This window comes from Rhinolophus ferrumequinum, chromosome 15 (assembly GCF_004115265.2).
Source record: "Rhinolophus ferrumequinum isolate MPI-CBG mRhiFer1 chromosome 15, mRhiFer1_v1.p, whole genome shotgun sequence".
Lineage (NCBI taxonomy): Eukaryota > Metazoa > Chordata > Mammalia > Chiroptera > Rhinolophidae > Rhinolophus > Rhinolophus ferrumequinum.
In genome coordinates this window covers 32369020-32384007 of record NC_046298.1, presented here as the reverse complement: position 1 = coordinate 32384007, position 14988 = coordinate 32369020, and the positions used below count along the sequence as shown (strand labels likewise).

The 14988-nt window shown below is 51.9% G+C and overlaps 1 protein-coding gene across 2 annotated transcripts in view; it reads right to left on the bottom strand.

The window, feature by feature from the left end:
* Window positions 1–7846, bottom strand: part of JPH3 (junctophilin 3) — an 82995-nt gene extending 75149 nt beyond the window's left edge. For both annotated transcript variants that reach the window (XR_004425156.1, XM_033128630.1), the window contains exon 1: window positions 6827–7846. Coding sequence is in view for 1 of the 2 variants with exons in the window: in XM_033128630.1 (XP_032984521.1) it covers window positions 6827–7208 (382 nt within the window). In the remaining variant the exon portion in view is untranslated. The remainder of the gene's footprint in view (window positions 1–6826) is intronic.
* Window positions 7847–14988: the final 7142 nt, after the last annotated feature.

The following is a 14988-nucleotide window of genomic DNA, read 5'->3' as shown; positions in this document are numbered from 1 at the left end:
TTAGACCCTGGGCTCCTCTCTGGGTTTGAGTTTCCTCATCTGTAAAGCAAGGGGGTGGCTGAAATAACTGCTCTGTTGCTGGGTGCTGGAGACAGCCCTGGGGCCAGTCGAGTCCCACTGCCCACATATGACCTGATCAAGCCACATAAACCATGAGACTCACTTTTCTCATCTTCTAAATGGGAGCATATGGCTTATCTCAAAGCACTGTTTTAAGGAATAAATAAATAACATTTATGGTACTTGGAACAAAGTAAATGTTTAAAATCTGTAAGTACCCTTCTTTCAAAGGAATCTCCCTGGCTTTTCCATTCTGTGTTTCATGTCTGTGCTTTGGAGCACTTTCAAAATGAAGACTGTAAGACCTCGCAGTGGGTTGAACAGTGACCTCCCCCCCCAAAAAAAGGACACATCCACATCCTAACCCCAGTTCCTGTTAGTGTGTCCTTATTTGAAAAAAGGATCTTTGCAGATGCAATGAAGTTAAAGATCTTGAGATCTTCCTGGGTTTGGGTTTGGCCCTCAATCCAATGACGGGTGTCTTTATAAGAAATGAAGAAGAGGCGGCAAAAAAGACAGAGAAGAAGGCCACGTGGTGACAGAGGCAGAAACATAACAGCACTTTTCCTTACTGTAATATTGGTGTTGTGCTTGGAAACTGTCTAGTCTGTTTCCTTTTTTTTTAATGAAGCACAATAGTAATTTCCTGAGCCACTTGACCCAGAGTTTGAAAACCTCTGTCTAAAGTGGTGATGTGGCCCTGCTTTTACCATCTACGTAAACTGGGTACCACGCTCCGAGATCCTGGCTAGAGTGGTCTGGATGGACCCTCAGATGCATCCCGGTGATTCCAGCGTGCAGCTGCTCCGCACAGGGGCCTTCAACCCGCACATTAGAATCACAGCGCCAGGCTGCACGCAGACTGCCTCAGTCAGCAGCTCTGTATGGGGCCAAGGAATCAGCATTTTTCAAAGCACCCAGATGACTTCATGTGCAGCCAGGACTGGACGTAGTGTCCTAGAGTCGGGCTTCTGACACTTGACCCTCCTGGGCATCTTGCAAAGATTCGGATTCTGACCCTGGCGGTTTTCACCAGGGCATGAGAGTCTGCATTTCTAGCAGTCTCCCAGGGGACCATCCTTAGTGATTCTACCATGTAGCGGAGCTAACAGACACTAGCCTAGGGCTGCGATTCTAAAGGTTGGGGCCTTGGGCCAGCAGCTTCCACATCAACTGAAACTTGTAAGAAATGTAAATTCCTGGGCAACATCTCAGGCCCAGAAATTCAGACGTGGGGTCAGCAATCTTTTAAACTGCCATCCAGGCGATCCTGATACATGCTCAAGTTGGGGGATCACTGGCCTAGAGTAACAGGCAGCGGCAAGCCAACCCCCTGTCCAAGTCCTGTTCTCCACCAGAAGCACAGACCCTTGCTCTCAATTCAGCAGGAAACACAACTTTTTCAGAAAAGACTGACAGGACTGGGGTGAAAAACAGGCAAATACCCCGCCTCCCCCCAGTGGTGGTGTTTCTTGGAGTGTGGAGCCCACACACGGACAGAGCAGGAGCAGGCACACTTCTGATAGCCAAGTGTGCAGGAGGGGTCACGGCCAGGTGGTCACTGTCCAGGAGACGTGGTTTGGCTGGAAGAGGTGGCCCAGTGATAATTACAGCAAAGCCAGCCAGCAACCCAGGCAGCCTGTGTAGACCGCTCTCCGAGGTGCTGAAGAGACACCTCTTCCTACGAAATGATGACAGGTGTACCCAAGAGAGCAGGCCCCTTGGTCTAATTCACAGAGCCTGTTTGTGGCAACGGCACGACCCTGTGCAGTGGTCTCCTTCATCTACCACATGGCCTCTCACAAACCAGGAAACTACAAATCGGGGGAGCGGCTGATCCAAGAGGGGCTGGACCATTGTAGAAAATTCAAACACACATCACCCCTTCTGCTAGTGCTCACGACTCTAAATATCTTGTCATTTAAAGACATAATGAGTTGCGTACACAAAATTATCAGCTCAGAGGTGATAGCGAGTTATCTTTAGAGTAGTGGAGGCATGGAGGAAATTGGGGGGGAAAAAGAGTCTTGAAGAAAAACAGCAGAGGTTCCAGGCCTTCTCACTACAGACACCGTAAGCCTTTGTTTCTCTGGGGTCTTCCTCTCTCTGGCCAGATGGGCCCATAACCCCCTTCCCTCGGGTTAGCTGTGTAAACTGCTAATGTCAACGAGGGCTCCTCACTACCGACCGGTGCGGTGGCTATTTTCAGAGGGTGCTGATCCTCACTTCCTCACCAGCCCCATTAAGCTTCCTAATATAAAGCCCGTCCGTCAGATCGCTCCAGGGCTGCGCTGGTGAGGTTGGTGAGGGAGACTCGGTAACACTTCTTTCTCAGCTATTATTGGCAACAAAGAACTAGTTATTTGCTTTTTCCGTCTCCTTTCACCTCCTGGAGACTTCTCCCTCCCCAAAGTGGCTGAAAGACCACCTCTGAGGAGATGCAGTTATTTCTCATCGCTGAGGGCTAGATTCTTTTTGTTTCTGAAATGAGTTCTGATATGTATAATATCTGTGTTGATGGGCCCATTTCCTCCTAACCTGGGCATTTGGGTTTAAAAAAAAGGGGAGGGGAGTTTACTTTCACATATTCATGGCCAAGCACCAAGAATGTGCCTAACAGTCATTTACTTTGTTTGGATGAGGCTTTTTATCCCTTAGACGGGGTATGAACTGCATAAACCTGTATTTAAAGTAGAAACAAAGCACCCTGCTCCATCTGTAATCTGAGCCCTCCTCTAGGTCTGGCACGCTCCCTTTACTGGGATGGCTGCTTCTCAGGAGCAGGATTCGGTAGGGATTGGAGTACTTGGCTAGCGAACAAAGCTGGGAGGGTACACGTGGCTGTGTTTTGGGGGACCGGGTGAAAAAACGTCTCTGGGTGACAGGTGTACTGTGCTTCTGCGCACGCAGGCGCCAGGGGATCTGAATTTTGACTGTGGGCGTGTGTGATTTGTGTGGGACGAGGGATCTGGGCCGGTGAACGGAATCTGTGTATGAGGGGGAGAGGCCGGGTGTGTGAGATGTGAGATGACTCATATCTTTCAAGCTGTGGGAGGGTTTATTTGCGGGGAGGGGGATAACTTTTGGTCTGAGGGGATCCTGTGTACATGGTATCCAGGAGGAACTATTTACCTGTGCAGCCTAGTGCGGGGGTCCAGTGAGTGGAAAAGAGGTAGTGCAACTTGGTGAGACTGGAGGGTGTGTGTGTGTGTGTGTGTGTGAATGTGTACTTGCCTACAACTCTGGGCTGCTGCAGCCAGAGGAGAAGAATGGGTATGGAGGAAGAGGGAGGACCAAGGAGGTAGTTTTGCACAAGGCAATTTAGAGAGAGGGGTTCTACACAAAAGCACCGGATCTGGAATCGCAGTCCTGAGTGTGAATCCCGGGGCCGCCCAGTGCTCATCTGGCTTCTCTGAGCCTCTGCTTCCCAATGTGGGAAATGGGAAGAACAAGAACACCAAGCCTCGAGAAGTACAGGAATTAAATGCTATAATTCATGCAAACACTTGTTCCATGCCACGCACACGGTCAGGGTTTAATATTGCAATTTATTATCCTTCTCAATATCATCATTATCATGTCTGGCTATTGGTTCTAAACATAAGCATTACAAGTGACATTCATTGCATGTGAACTGTAATAATAAAATAGTGATAATAATGAATGCTTGCAATATTCCTGGCATAGCCACGTATACCACCTCAATGAATCCCACCTACTTGACAGATATTATTATCAGCCCTTTGTACAGGTGAAGAAACAGAAGCTCAGAGAAGTTAAGTAACTTGCCCAAGGTCACAGAGTGGAGCAAAGGCACAGCTGGAACTCAAGCCCAATGGCTGTCGACTCCACAGCATGCGCTCCTGCCACCCCACACCCCCAGCCTTACCATCTCCGTGGGGTCATGTGACAGACTGGAAACCACTCAGCTCATTTCAGTGAGCAACACCTGCCTTGCGCTCAGGGGAGGATAATCCTGGAGGAGGAGTTGGCAGAAGTGTCCCCAGTTGAAATGGATTCCACACCAATTCCAGCTAAATGTAGAATACATTTGCCGTTTGTGCATTATTCATGAAAAACTCTGTTTTCCCAAGTCAGCAATGGGAGCTGGGCTGAAGTTTGGGAGCTCTGCGGATGCCTGTCTAACATTCGCATCCCTGTACCCAGGAAAAGCAGGATTGGAGTCAGGACCATGCCCTGGTTCCCAGCTCTGCCCTCTCCCAAGGGAGACCCACCGCCGCCCACCAGTCGACTGGGGAGAAGGTATGGAGACCCACTGCTCTGTCCTGGTGGGTTATGACACCCCACTTGGGCTCTGCTCATCTGATGGACGGCTCAATAGCACATATTCTTTACCGTCACCTCTTTCATAACGAGAAGCGGGGACCATGTTCCAGCAAAGTGGCTCCAGATTGTCTGGGCCTGATTATCCCAGGCTAGCAGGGTCAATTCAATTTTCTGTCATGTCATGTCACCAACCAAAAGGGAGCAGCTGGCCCTGGTGCCCTGCATCTCTGTGCCTGCCTCGGTTGGCATACAGGTGGTATGATGAAGACAGATCAAGGTTCAAACTCTCAACTCTGCCACCAAAAGTTGGGGGCCTGGCTCCTGGGCCTCACTACCCTTATCTGTAAAATGGACACGATCCCCTCCACCACGTGACACTCCAACAGAAAGATGCACCGGGGTAGTGCTTTCGGGAGAACACTGCTTAGCTGGTTAGATGGGAGAGAGAGAGAGAGAGACCCAAGGACGTAAATCCAATGAAAGAAGCCTTTCTCATATCAACACACCAGCCCCTAAACTCACGGCCAGCCACAGAATCAGATCCTCTCGTCCCCCAGTAATCACAATGTAATTATTGCCCTTGCCTCTAAAACAGAAACTCCATGAGGGCAAAGATTTTTGTCTGCTTTGCTCACTGCTGTTTTCCCAGAGTCCAGAGCACCTGCTCATTGTAGGCACTCAGTAGATATTTGTTGAACAAAGGACAGAATTCGCGGGCCACTGAAAACGTTCTGAGAAGGTGGGTAGACTGGGGTGCTAGACCTCACTTGCAGATATTCTAGGAAGTTACTGACTCCTCTCCTTCACATGTTCCCACGTGAGGCCCCGGCACAGGACCTTGAAACTGCTCTCCTGGCTCAGGCACAAGTGGGAGCACCTCTGGAGGGATGGACCTGCGGAGCAGCCCGGCCAGAGCCCCCAGGTGACAGCTGCCCCTGGTCTCCCAAAGCGCCCAGCTGGGAGCGCCAGGCTGCTCGGCCACCCACCTCAGCCACCTACATCTGCTGCCAGGCCTGGCCGTGCCTGCACACGGTACACACACGCGTGCGCACAAACACGCCCACGGCCTGGAACCCAGGCAGGTCTGTCTGCTGGCCTGGCCCCCATGCCCCAGGGTCAGGGAACTCTCCAACCTGATCTGGGAAAACAACAACAGCACAGAAAAGGCCGCCTGGGACCAGGGCTGGGCAAGACTGTGACAGGCAGGGGCATTATATAATTAACTGCCCCCCACGCCTCCTCCCCTTAGAGGAATAATGAACCCTGCCTCTCAGTTGCATAAGCCAAAATAATAATTACTCTCCAGCCCTCCGACACTCCTGGATGTGGCCTGGGAGCAGGTGTTAGCGCTTGCTTCATGCAACTAAGAGGCAGCGAGCATGATTTCTATGCTCAGGAGAAGCATACAAGTTACTGCTGTGCCCCACTCCTTTCCCAGGCATCCATGCCTGAAAAATTACCGAGCTTCCAAGAGAGAGGCAAGGAGGCACTTCTTAGGATGAGCTCCCAGAAGGGGTGCGGGATGCATCTAGAGACCAGGCTTGTTTGGGGTCTGGCTTCCAGGAACAGTAAATGCTCCATGCCTCTTGGATGCACCAAGGAGTGGGCACTGGAGTGTCTGAGGTAGGGGGGCAGCCGCAAGGCCGCCAAGGCTACCTGCAGAGAAACCATCTTATAGCAGCAATGGGCAGCAGACGGGCAGCTCTCTGGCTTCCGCACCAGCTCAGCCCTGAATGTGGTGGCATCTTAGAATGAAGGCACAGAGCATTCCCTAAACTAATGGGGAAAATGATTCAGCCACTGAACAGAGAGATTCCTGGGTCTCGCTAACAGATGGGCCTCCCTCCCTCCCTCCTTCCAGCCCCCTGCTCTTGCTCCAGCAGTGCTAGTCCACGTCCAACCACCTAGAAGTTTATTGCCTTGTTGTGTTCGTTTGGGTTCGCGTCCCCCGCCTCTAGCTCTCCCAATCGCTCCCTCTCCATTGGCTTGGGTTGATCAGGACAGAGGGAGGCCCTTTGGCACCGCAGGAAAACAAGAAGCAAAGCTGGGGCCTGACTCCTGGAGGCCCACACCTAGGGAGCTCCGTCAAAAAGAGAAGGGGGCCCTCTCCCAGCCCCTCTGGCCTCGGTGGGTCCCAGAGGAGGCCGTGGGCCCAGTCCAGCCTTTCCGAAGGTCTCTGGCCTGCTCTTGGATGATGCACAGACTCTCTGCTCAGCTCCGCGGCTGCCGGGCCTGGCTCTGCTCCTGGAAAGCCCCCAACACCTTTCAGCTGGCACAGGGGTGCTGTACCCCACCAAGCAGTGGGGCAACCTGTAGCCAGGGCGGCTGGGCCTCCAGGGATACCCAGGAAATGCCCAGGTACCCACGGCCGCGCTGGAGGGAGAAGCTCAACTTCCCCAGAGATAAACACAAGAGGCAAGAAGAGAAGGTCCCTCCTCCGCCCAGCCCCCGGCCCGCCCGCACGCACCGGCGCACCTACCTCCATCCGAGTAGGTCTCGGTGCCATAGCCGTCCTGCAGCCCGTTGCTCCAGGTCCCTTCGTACTTGGCCCCGTTGCCCGTGCACTCCCGCACCCCGTAGCGCCCCTTAAATCCGTGCGTCCACTCGCCCTTGTACACCCACTTCCCCTTGCTCTCCAGGCCGATTCCGTGGCGCTTGCCCTGCGCCCAAGTGCCCTGGTACGTGTTGCCGCTGGGCCAGGTGTAGACGCCCAACACCTCGAAGCCGTGGCTCCACGAGCCGGTGTATTCGCCCTGGCCCTTGGGGCCGGTGCAGACGCCATGGCCGTGCGCCTTGCCGTCCTCCCAGCCTCCACAGTAGGACCCTCCATCGTCAAAATTAAACCTACCCCCACTGGACATGCATGTAACTCGGTTTGCAAATCCCGCAAACGGTGAAAAAAAAAAGGCGATCAACAAACCGGATTCTTGGTTGGTTGGCTGCTGGTTTTGTTTTGCTATTTTTTTTTTTTTAAGGAAGAATGGAGAAGCAAAAACACAGCAAGCAGATCCCGAGCGGCGGGCGGCCGCTGCGCCGGCTTCGGTGGAATTTAAGTCAATCGGGGGCGATTATTCATTTTCGAGCTGCGCCGCGGAGCCTGACCAGCGTCTCGCGCTCCCGCTGGAGACAGGACCGGAGGGGAGGAGGGAGGGGGAGGGGAGGGGAGGGGGAGGGAGGGGGCAGGAGCAGCAGCGCTGGTGCAAACGGCTCCACCTCAGCGCCAAGTGCCCCTCAGAGGCGAGCCCGCGGGGCTGGCCGTACAGGCCGCCGCGGGGATAGAGGCTCAGGCCCGGGGCGCAGCCCCCCACCTGCGGCTGCCGCGCTGCGGGCGCCCGAGGGCGGCGGCCGGGCCCGCGGGCGGCCGCACTGGCGGCGGCGCGGGCGGCTGCACCATATTGGGGGCCGCGGGCCGGGCCGGGGCGGCGGCGGTAGCAGCAATGCGGCGGGTCGGGCGGTGGCGGCGGCGGCGGCGTGCGCTCAGGGCCCTGCCTGCGCGCTCCGGCCGGCGCGGCGCGCGCCCGCATCCCGCCCGCGCGCCCCCGCCCCGGCCCACCGCCCCCGGCGCGCGGGCGTCCAGGAGAGGGGCGCTGCCAGGCCTGGCAGAGGGCGCGGGGTGCAGGCGGGGACCCCGGGCACCCCGGGCACCTCTCCCTCTTCATCCCCCATTCGGCGCTCCCGCCCGGTAGGCTTCCCCCCTTGCCCGGGCCCGTGTGGAAATAGGGGTCCAGCCAGGGCACCGCAACCCCCCCTTTCTCGGGACTTGGATTTAAAGGGACAAGAACTGCGTAATGGGAGGGCGCCCAGCACCCAGCGCGCTCTCTGCTCCTCCCTTGAACAGCGGGGTGAAACCCGGCAGAGCAGGCCTGGGGCGGTCCGGGGGCGCCGCTCCTCCACCCCGCGCCTCGCCCCTCCCTCCTGGCTCCTATCAGCGACTCTTGCCCCTGGTTTGACTGGAGAGGCTCTTGGCAGACCACAGGTGGTTTTTCTTATGACAAATAATCCGTCCTTTTTCCTTGCAGGCAGTTTGGGTCCAAATGTGGGCGGGAAGGGGGCGCTTGCCTCAGAAAACATGTCCCCTCCCCATAAATTGAATGCCCGGCCATACACATATATCTTAGAATAAAGACACCCCAATTCCGTCCCTACCCTGCACCCTGGCCAACAGGTAGCCCCCCACTCCGGGAGTGGTCGCGCTCTGGGGGAGCAAAGTGGGATCACCACTCGGGCGTTACCAGGTCTCTCTCCGCACATACTCCCACTCCCATCCCCCTGCACTCCCAAGAGATGGTGTCTGATTCCTGGATGCGAGTATCCTGGGACCAATTTAAAATGCATTTCCTGGACCATAAATCCGCAGGCAGGAGATCCCGCTTCCCAGCCCTTCAGGAGCGTGTGCGGCAAATGGCAGCATTTAGAGCTGCGGAGGGGAGACCGCACAGGGTCCGGGCTAATTGGAGTGTGGGCCGGTGACGCGGCCGGCGTTGCGCCAGGAATTGCAAGCCAGGCGAAGGAGCCTGAGATTTAGCACAGCTAAAGAAGTGCGATTGAAACCTCCAATTAGCCAGGGGCCCTGCTCAGCCTTCTCCTGCCCGCATTGTTCCCACCTTTGGCTAAACAGGCCCTCACTAGAAAAACAGCCCCTCTTCCGACTCCCAGAGCTCCACTCAACTTCTAGTCTTGGCCTGGGCACCCAAGCCCCCTCCCTAAGGCGTCCCTAGCCTGGTGTGCAGTCACCTCCTCACCCACCCCCACTGAGGAGGGTCATTTAGGGAGTTTTCAATTTTGCTTTGTGATTTGCAGTTACAAGGATTCAATGCACCTTCTCGTCCCAGTCTCCCTATGTATGCTCATCTGGAAGGCTTCTCTAAATGCCTCGGGTGGAACTGTTGGGTCAAGCACATCTTGGACTTAATGGAACTTGCTCTCCAGAACAGCTGGAGCATTTCCTTCTCGCCCTGCAGTTCACCTGCGCTTCCTTCCAGTTCTCTACTTCCTGACAGGCACTTGGTATTATCAGACTTCCTATTAGGTTTCCATTGACTTTATTTTGTCAGTCTAAATGAGTATGAACTGGCATCTCTGGGCAGTTTGGTGTAAACGAAAAATTACATGTTGGTGAATGTGTAGGCAAAAGGGTTGCAGACTTTCCTCGCAAGATTCAGGCTCAAATCCTGCCTCGAGGGCTGGGCAGCTGTGTGGCTTTGGGCAGTCAGCTCGGGTTTCCTCATCTTTAAGATGGGCATAATAACAGTTCCCATAAAGTTGCTGTGAGAATTCAAGGAGCTGGCACTCAACGCATGGTAAGCGCTGAAGAAGTAGGAAGTAGTGGTGTTATTAGGAGACTAGCCCCCCTAGCAAAGGTCATGAGTTCCGAGGATGGGGATTGCGCAGCCATCAGTCTTCCCAAACACTGTTGACATAGAATTTCTGTTTCTCTTGTACACTCTGCACTTTCTTTCTTCCATTTTATTTCCAACCCATTTTTTGCTGATTCAGCAGCCCTTCCTCACAGGAGCAGAGGATTTCAACTGAGATCTTGTTGGAAAATGGTTTTTGGTTCCAAGTGATTACTGGTCAGCACCTTCTACCTCTGGGTAATGCATACCTTTCCCCCTGGCAATTCCAATACACCCTCTCACCCTTTCACAACTGACCCTCCCTTCTCTCTCTTGCACTGTCCGATTAGCTCTAGCAGTGACAGACGCTACTGTCTGAAATGCAGAAATACGAGGCATTCGTTTTGTGCAATTTGGAAATCGTTCTCCCATAAAGTGGGGCTGGAGGTATTGATTTCATTTTGGAGGAAACTCTCCAAGGCTATAAACATAGTACCACCCAGCAATTTAAAAACAAAAACCAGGGGAAAAAAACGAAAAGCTCTATCACCATGCAGAATTTCATGGCTGTGTGCACCAGGCTCTAAGGAGGGGTGAATACCTCCCATTAGGGATCTCACGGCCTCCTCAGGTGACCTGGGCTTACATACCATCCATGCATAAAGATCAACTCTGGAGCCTGTCTCAGTGAAGTGTCTGATCAAAAGGAAAATAATGACCGAGGAGGAGTCCTACCCAGGTGGTCTGGTTTTCCAGCCTATAACCTTTCTGGCCTCCAGGCATTGCGCTGCCCTTCCCTTGCCTTCTCCCTCTTTGGTAGCCATGACCAGGAAGTTTTCTGGTTTCACCTCCAGAAAGGCTTCCTGGTTTCCCTTTCATCGCCCAGAGGCCCATCTGTTTCCTTCAGAGAACTGAACTACACACTACAGTTACCTGTTTGTTTTCCTGTCTCTGACTGTGTTTGCCCCAACACTGAGCTGGCTGCATCAAGACCTCCCATTCTGGGGGCTCTCTTATAACATGATGTGGACACTCCTCCTGAGAGGTGGGCTGGCTAGTGAGTGTAGCAGAAGTGACATTGTGTGACTTCAAAGGTTAGGGCGTAAACAGTGACACAGCTTCTACCTCTTGGTCTCAGGACGATAGAGCTTAGAACCAAATCACCATGATATTTAAAAGCCCAAGCAACCCATGGAGAGACGCACAGAATAGAAACAGGGCCTCCAGCCCATAGCCCCAGCTGGACTCCCAGCCAGCCCAGTACCAGTTGACAGCCCTGTGAATGCACCAGCTTGCACTCAGCTTCTCCAGCTCAGGTGGGCCACCCCCATTAATGCCACATGGAGCAGAGACCCCACCCATGCTGTTTTCCCCACCACAACTTGTCATAATATAAATTTCTGAACAAAATGAGTGACTGCTGTTATGTTAAGCTAAGAGTTATATAAACTATAGCTCAGGGGCCAAATCTGGCCCGCTGCCTGTTTTTATAAGTAAAGTTTTATTGGAACACAACCACTCCCATTCATTTACATATGCCTATGGCTGCTTTCCCACCATAACGGCAGAGTTGAGTCACTGCAACAGAGACTATATGGTCCATAAAGCATAAGGACCACCTTGTCTTTTACAGAAAAAGTTTGCCAAGCCCTGTGTGTTAGCCTGCTCGGGCTGCCATAGCAAAGTGCCATAGACTGGGGTGGGGGGTGTGGCTTAAACACGAAAATTTATTTTCTCACAGTTCTGGAGGCTGGAAGTCTGCGATCAGGGTGTAAGCATGGTTGTGTTCTGATGAGGACCCTCTTCTTGGCTTACAGATGGCTGCCTTCTCACTTTGTCCTCACATTTGGGGGAGACAGGAAGTGGAGGGAGAGAGAAAGAGATCAAATGAGTGAGCATGGGAGAGCAAGAGCGCTCTGGTTGTTTGTTTTCTTCTAAGGACACTAATCCTATGGGATCAGGCCCCATCCTTAAGACCTTATTAACCTTAATTACTTTCTTACTCCAAATACAGCCACAACAGGGTTAGGGTTTCAATATATTAATTTTGGGGGGACACATTCGGCCCATGAGACCCTGCTGTAAGCCAGTGAGTTTTGGTATGGTTTGTTACACGGCAATCGTAACCACAACAAACTATAAGTTTCGTGCAGATGCAACCACATCTATGTTGTTCGCTTTCAGCGTAAGGTGCACATTTGGGGCACAAATTACCAACCTACCAAGAGTTAGGTGGTGGTAAATAGTGTGGTGACAGGGAAAGCCACGTATGGGGGGACCTGGGCTCTGCTCTGGGTTCTGACACTAACTTGGTGTGCAACGAGTCTCCCCGCTTCCTGAAGTCCAGCGTCTTCACCTATAAAAGGAGAAACTAGATCATTTCCCTGGTCCCTCAGTTCTGTAGTTCTAGAATTTTCCTCAGCACTCATTGCCACTCTTCCCGAAGTCCAGTGTGACCCCCGCACTGCTGCGTGGTGGCTTAGTTTATTTCCTGTCTCTGTGCTGCAGATTACTTATCAGGACTGTGGGTGTGGTCTGCATGGGGCTATTGAGGGGAACCTTCAGAGGGGCTATCTTCCTGGGGTCACCCCGGACCAGCTTCCGGGGTTTGTTGGCTCAGCCCTGTGGCACCCCAAAACTGCTCCCCTTACACACACTCATGCAAATGTGGGAGGTCGGCATGGCTGCAGTGCTAGGAGCAGTTGTTAGAAAGGGTGTCTGCTAGCTCATCCGTACAGTCCCCTTAGCTGTCTGGGTTTAGAACCCAGCTCAGTCACTGACTTGCTGGGAGCCCGTTATGGAATCTCTCTGTGCCTCGTTCTTCATCTTTAAAGTGGCACCAACACCTGTTCTCACTTCCTAGGGCTGGGCGAAGAGCAACCAACTCAACACAGGTAGCTAAGGTGTTCGGTGGTCCCTACCACCTCGTTGGTCCTCAGTAACTCATAGTTGTCACTATTATGACTGTTTCCCTCTCCAGGGGTGGTTGTTCCCAAGAATGAAGATGGTCGGTCACCTGTTACAGGTGCTGCCTATGCCCCAGGCCTCCGTCCCCCATTCTCCTAAGGCCACCGCTCATTTTCTCATTGCAACTCTCCACCTGCCCAGACTCAGCCCCAGGGAAGAGAGGACAATTGCTTGGAAGTGCTCATAAGGGTCTAAACCTTGAAATTGTTCTGGGGCTCTTGATTTTCCCCAAACCAGAGGCAGAGAAAGATGTCAGCCATGGGTGGGAGCAAAACGAAGAGTCAAATTATTGGATTCGTTGGCCGATTTCTCTGTGCCTGACCTTGAGTATTTTATTTCATCTAAATCCTGGCATAACCCTCTGGGGTCTGAACTGTGAGCATCCCTTCCTTCTCAAAGATGAGGAAACTGAGACTCAGGCAGGAAAAGTGAGTGGCCCAAGGCCACAGACAGCTAGCAAGAGTCAGCACCAGGGCTTGACCCCAAAAAGGCAAGGAGAACTTTGAGGGGAGTCTCACTCCTGGACTGCTCTCCACTGCCAGAACCCCACCTTCAGGGCAGGAATCCTTTGTTTTTGATTAATTGCTAACCAGCCACGTGGTCAAATGTCTGCTAAGGAGAAAAGTTGAGAAACCTTAATCTGAGCTTTGAAATTGACTCTAAGGCACCCTGCTGGGTGCATTTTTTCCTTACCCTGTAGCTGTGTAGGCCCACATCTTAGTACCAGGAAATGCTACCAGTTTAACAGTGTCTAAAAGGAGTACTGACTTGTGCCAGGCACTTTCTCAGCATTTTCCAGTGTTTAATTCATTTATTCCTCTTAAAAACTCCAAGATGTGGTTCCTAGAGGATGTTATTATCCCCATGTTACAGATGAGAAAACTGAGGCAGAGTCGGTGGTAGTAGGGATGACATGCTTAAGATAAGCAAGTACATTCTTAAGGAAACCTTGATATTCCAAGTTCAAGTGCTTCCAGACTCATCTACTCTGTTTTTCCTCTCCACCAGGAGTGCCAGGAACCCCCATTCCTAACCATCCTTCCTAAGGACAGCCAGTGAGTGCCTGCTGTGAGCTGGGCTTGGTGGGTGCCACGAAATCCCTACCTCCCCCAAGCCACATCAGCCCCTAGGGTGGGTGGGTGCCACATTATGGATGAGGAACCAGAGCCTTGGGCAAATGAACTAACCTGCCAGTAAGTGGCCGTGTGGATTCGGAGCAGGCATGTGGCCGTCCCTTTCCACCCTGCTGTCCTGCAAGGAACGCTCAGTCCTTCTCCCTAAACTACCTTTTCCAACTCAGCCACTGGAATCATGACATCCACAGAGAGCGGCAATAACAGTAGTCACGGTACCCTGTCATCGCAGCTGCCCCTCTGCTCAGCCTGGTGCTCATCCCTCGAAGGCAACAAGTGCGATGGCAATAATACCACCATCCGGTTCAAAATATAAAACGTTCCCTTTGTGTACCTCCCGTCTGTTTCCCTCCACACACCACAGGAAACAGCTATTCTGATGGGTATCACCATAAATTAGTTCTGCCTTATCCTTGAACCTCATATAAATGCATACGCTAGTGTCTGCCTCCTTTCATTCAACGTATTTCTCAGATCCATCGGATTTGTTATGTATAACAGCATTTTGTTATTTTTGTTGCTATATAGTATTCCATTGCATGAATATACTATAATTTATTTATCTATTCTCCTGTTGGGAAGCATGTGTGTTGTTTCTAGTTTGGGGTGACTTTGAATAAAGTTAGTTATTTTCAACAGTTGTTTTGAGTAAAACTCGTGTATGTCACTTCTACGAGTGAACTTATCGGGACCTAGGGTAGTAAATGTTAGTATTTAGTTTCCCAAAGTAGTTGAGTCAGTTTGCACTCCCCCAGCAGAGGGTGAGAATTCCAGTCGCTCCACATCCGCACCAGCACTTGGTAATGTCAGTCTTTCTAATTTTTAGCCAATCTAATGGATGTGTAATGGTATCTCATTGTGAATTTACATTTCTTAGATAAACACTTTGTAAATTAATTGGGCTTATTTTTTACTTGTATTACATTATTTTATTTTTTTATTTTTGATGTTTCTACCTGTTTTTATTATTTATTTGTTGTATTTATTTTTACAGTTTCCTTCTGAGATCATCATATGCAATGGATTTTATATTTAGATTGCTAATATAAAGTTTTCTTTGAAAATAAATATATCCAAGTTAAAAAAAAGAGGGTGTGTGGGGGACACACTTAAAGAAAAATGTTATGCAACTCATAGGCCAGCAGGAATGAGAATGTGGCAATTTATTGGAAGAGAGGGGGACCTCTCTGGCCTCAAGAATGGAG